This window comes from Neltuma alba, unplaced genomic scaffold, assembly GCF_004799145.2.
Source record: "Neltuma alba isolate B1F8T4 unplaced genomic scaffold, ASM479914v2 tig00010223_pilon, whole genome shotgun sequence".
Taxonomy (NCBI): Eukaryota; Viridiplantae; Streptophyta; class Magnoliopsida; order Fabales; family Fabaceae; genus Neltuma; species Neltuma alba.
Genome location: NW_021635155.1, coordinates 103,325 through 106,649, shown reverse-complemented (window position 1 = coordinate 106,649; position 3,325 = coordinate 103,325). Strand labels below are relative to the sequence as shown.

Sequence of the window (3,325 nt, the reverse complement as noted above, 5' to 3'; positions counted from 1 at the left end):
CCAGAGGTTGGTCGTCCAGAATCACAGCCCGTGGATCTTCCATAAGCATGAAAGTCACCTCGCGCCTATTATTAGTTACGTATTAGTTTCACTAATTGATTAATTAATTAAATTAATATTTACTAGATTTAAGTGCATTCATATTTTTATCACAGCCTATTATCCGTTGAACGGTCATTGACGGGAGACTTAATAATAAAGAAACAGACCACTCACGTGCACCTCACATGCATGCAACAGCAAACACAATCTCGTTTCATGTATATTTTCTGAAACACAAAACCAGTGTATATTATTATTCTGTCAGAAACCACCCATCATTTCAGAGCAGCAGTAATAAAATAAATGTAAGTAAGTAAAAAGCACAGGTTGTTTTCTTTTTTTTTACCACTAAAAAAAGAATCATCAGGAACGAGTCTGGGTTTCCAATTTTAACCGCGTGCCGTGATATCTCAACTGCCACCTGCATCTTTTTTGTAACATACATTCACGACACCCCGTACTGCTCTATATATATATATATGCGCCTCGTTTCTCTCACTCCCTCTTATTCTTTTATTTTTTTATTTTTTAATAATTAAAAACGCCGTCGTTTTCGGCACTCCTCAGTAATCAGTATACGCTCATCATGTAACCGTACCAGTGTACCTGACAAATTTTCTGCGGTTTTGTCTGGATCTTCCAAGAAACTTAATATTTTAATTTTTAAAAAATGATTAATTTGTTTTTTATTTTTGGCGGGGGAGGCTATAAGTAAGAGGAGTAACCTCCGGGGATCGTGTCGGTTTGTGTTTTGGCTTTTGGTCTAAAGGCTAAGCTCTGAAGTCGACGACGACGCATAAATGAGGAGAGAGAAGACAGGGATTGGGGAAATGGCCGTTGCAGGCACTCTTCAGCAACAGCGACATTTGCGCGCGTCCTACGTGTCAGCTTTTCTCTCACACCTGTCGCTTTCCGCCTGTACTCGTTGACTCCACGCGTACCCTTCACGCTCTCCTCCCCTCTTATCTCCTTTTCGTACCTTGTTTTAGGGGAAGAGAGTACTACAACTAGCTGTCGGGTTTTACAGCAGATGCCCCCACCCCTCCTGGGCCCCACCTCCCCCAACACCCACGCAGTTTTTGCTACCCCCATGCGCCCGTACCAAATCCCACCACCTTATCCATAATTATCGCCAGAAAAGCAAAACATATCCCTATCCCTCCCGCAAATTAATCCAGACTTTAACAAAAATACACGAGACATAAGAAATTTACTCAGAGATTAGACATGAAAGAAAGAAGGAAATTCTGGGACTTTTTTCTTTTGTTTCTTTGCAATTTGGAGTTTCTCATTCACTGTTTGATTTGTAGGTGAACATTTTGTTTTTGGGTGTGTGTAGTAAATTTCAGGACATGTTGACATGGACACTTGCATTTTTGAAGGATTTACAGACGGGACAAGTGTGGACGGTAGACCCACAAACAGTACAGAGGCAGAGGTGCCTGCACGGCAAGATCAGAACGCACGATTCCTCTTTCCCACAGTTCCTGCACAATCTTGCACTGTTCTTGTTACTGCCACCACCACCATTACTTGTACCTTCTTCGTCCTTATCCTTCACCGCCCCGCACCCTGCTACCGAGCGCCAACAACCTTCCATCGTCATCGTCCCTTGTCTTGTTTGGATGTTATTTGCGTCGTCTTCTTCTTCGTCTCCGCCGCCCGTGCTGCCGCAGCATGATTCAGCGTCGTGCAGGTGTGGTGCTGGTCCAGCGGGGGCGACGGTTGCGTCCTCGTTGTCATCATCGGCGGCGGCGCGGGTACGGTCGTCCCTGACTTGGGCTAATACTTGCTCGAGGTTTGTGCGGAGGGCATTGGCGGTGGCTTCGTTGGTCTGTGCTAAATCGCGCCATATTTGGTTTTCGACGCACAGGGACTTGACTCGCTCTTCCAGAGCCCAGTTTAGTTTGCCCATCTTCTCTATCTCTTCCTCCTTCGCTTTCAGCCTCTTCATCATCCCAATCTCGATTGCTTCTATTATCCTCCTCGCCTGCCTCTTCCGTTTCTCCTCCAATTCCATCCTCACTTTCTCCATCTGTAACGGAAACGGATCAGAATCACACATTGAAAAAAATAAAAGAAATCCATGAGTAATATAGTTCCATTTTATAACGGTTAGATATACTCACGTGCTGGGAAATGAGGCGGTCGATATCAAGTTGCTGTTGATGAATCTGGAGAGAAATGTCTTCGCCAAGAAACGAGAAAAAGCCACAATTCTTATGAGTCTGAGTAGAGACTGGGTAGGAAAGAAGAGGGTAATTGATCGAATCCCTTGATCGCTTTCTTGGAACGGGGACGTTATAGGTGGTGAGGCCGCTTTCAGATTTCATTGTGTTTTTCTGAGGAACGGAATCGACGATCAAAGAATTGTAAGCTGCAGCCGCCGCGAGAGGCGTCTCCGTGGCAGTGGTGGTGCCGGATAATGGCAGAACAGAGGAGTAACCCATCTGGGCACTGATGGGATTGACATTTGCTTCAATAGGATTCAACATCTCCCTGAAAATTTCATGCAAATCAACCCCAACATTAGAGGGGAGAAAACGGAGGCAGAAGATACAAGAAGATAAAAAGGATGAGAGGAAAAGCGTTACGTACCGACTGGCAATGAGTTGGGAAGGGAAGACATGGAGATGGCGAGCTTCAACGGCCATGAAAGGAGGATGATGGAGATGGAGATGGAGATGGAGATTTCTCTCTGCAGGCACTATTCTTGCGGTTTCGCTTCTTTGTCTTGGGCTGTCTCCAATTTTTCTTCTATGCGTTTTTTTGGAGTGTGGTTCTTATTTAGAGTCTTGGTTGAGAGAGGGGGAGAGATATAGGGAGAGAGAAATTGAGAGAGGGAGAGACGAGAGGAATGAACCAAAAGGCATGCCACTGAGGTGCCGAAACTGGCTATATGGTGGGGTTTATTTAGGAATTAGGGTTGTCTCGGTAAACTAAAACACTGGCTTAAATATATTTTCTCACAAAAAATATATATTAAAAAAACTGAAATTAAATAATTAAATATACTGAGCCAGAGAGATTCCTACCTCACTTTTATTTCCGGAACCCACAGGCTGCCGCAGCACAGATTTGATCATGCCGTAATTCCCGCCAACCCTCGGGGGTGATTCCGTCATTACAAGGCCCATGTCGTAACCGTACATTACCTCTTTCGTTTTTGCTCTTTTAACCTCTAACGTCCCGATAAATAGTTTAAAAAAAAAAAATCTGCCAAGGAAGTCGCAGCATGTGTAAGCAAAAGCACGGCTAGTTAGCTAGAGTCCAAGACGACGCC

General features: G+C 44.5%; 1 protein-coding gene across 1 annotated transcript; it reads right to left on the bottom strand.

Annotated features, from left to right (window-relative positions):
* Nucleotides 1-1,270: 1,270 nt before the first annotated feature.
* On the bottom strand, nt 1,271-2,887 carry LOC114754884 (probable BOI-related E3 ubiquitin-protein ligase 2). The gene is made up of 3 exons (XM_028943725.1): nt 2,641-2,887; nt 2,172-2,541; nt 1,271-2,077 (listed from the first exon to the last, which is right to left on the bottom strand). Exons 1-3 carry the CDS (start codon nt 2,694-2,696, stop codon nt 1,388-1,390), a joined length of 1,116 nt encoding a protein of 371 aa, XP_028799558.1. The 5' UTR covers nt 2,697-2,887; the 3' UTR covers nt 1,271-1,387.
* Between the last annotated feature and the right edge of the window lie 438 nt (nt 2,888-3,325).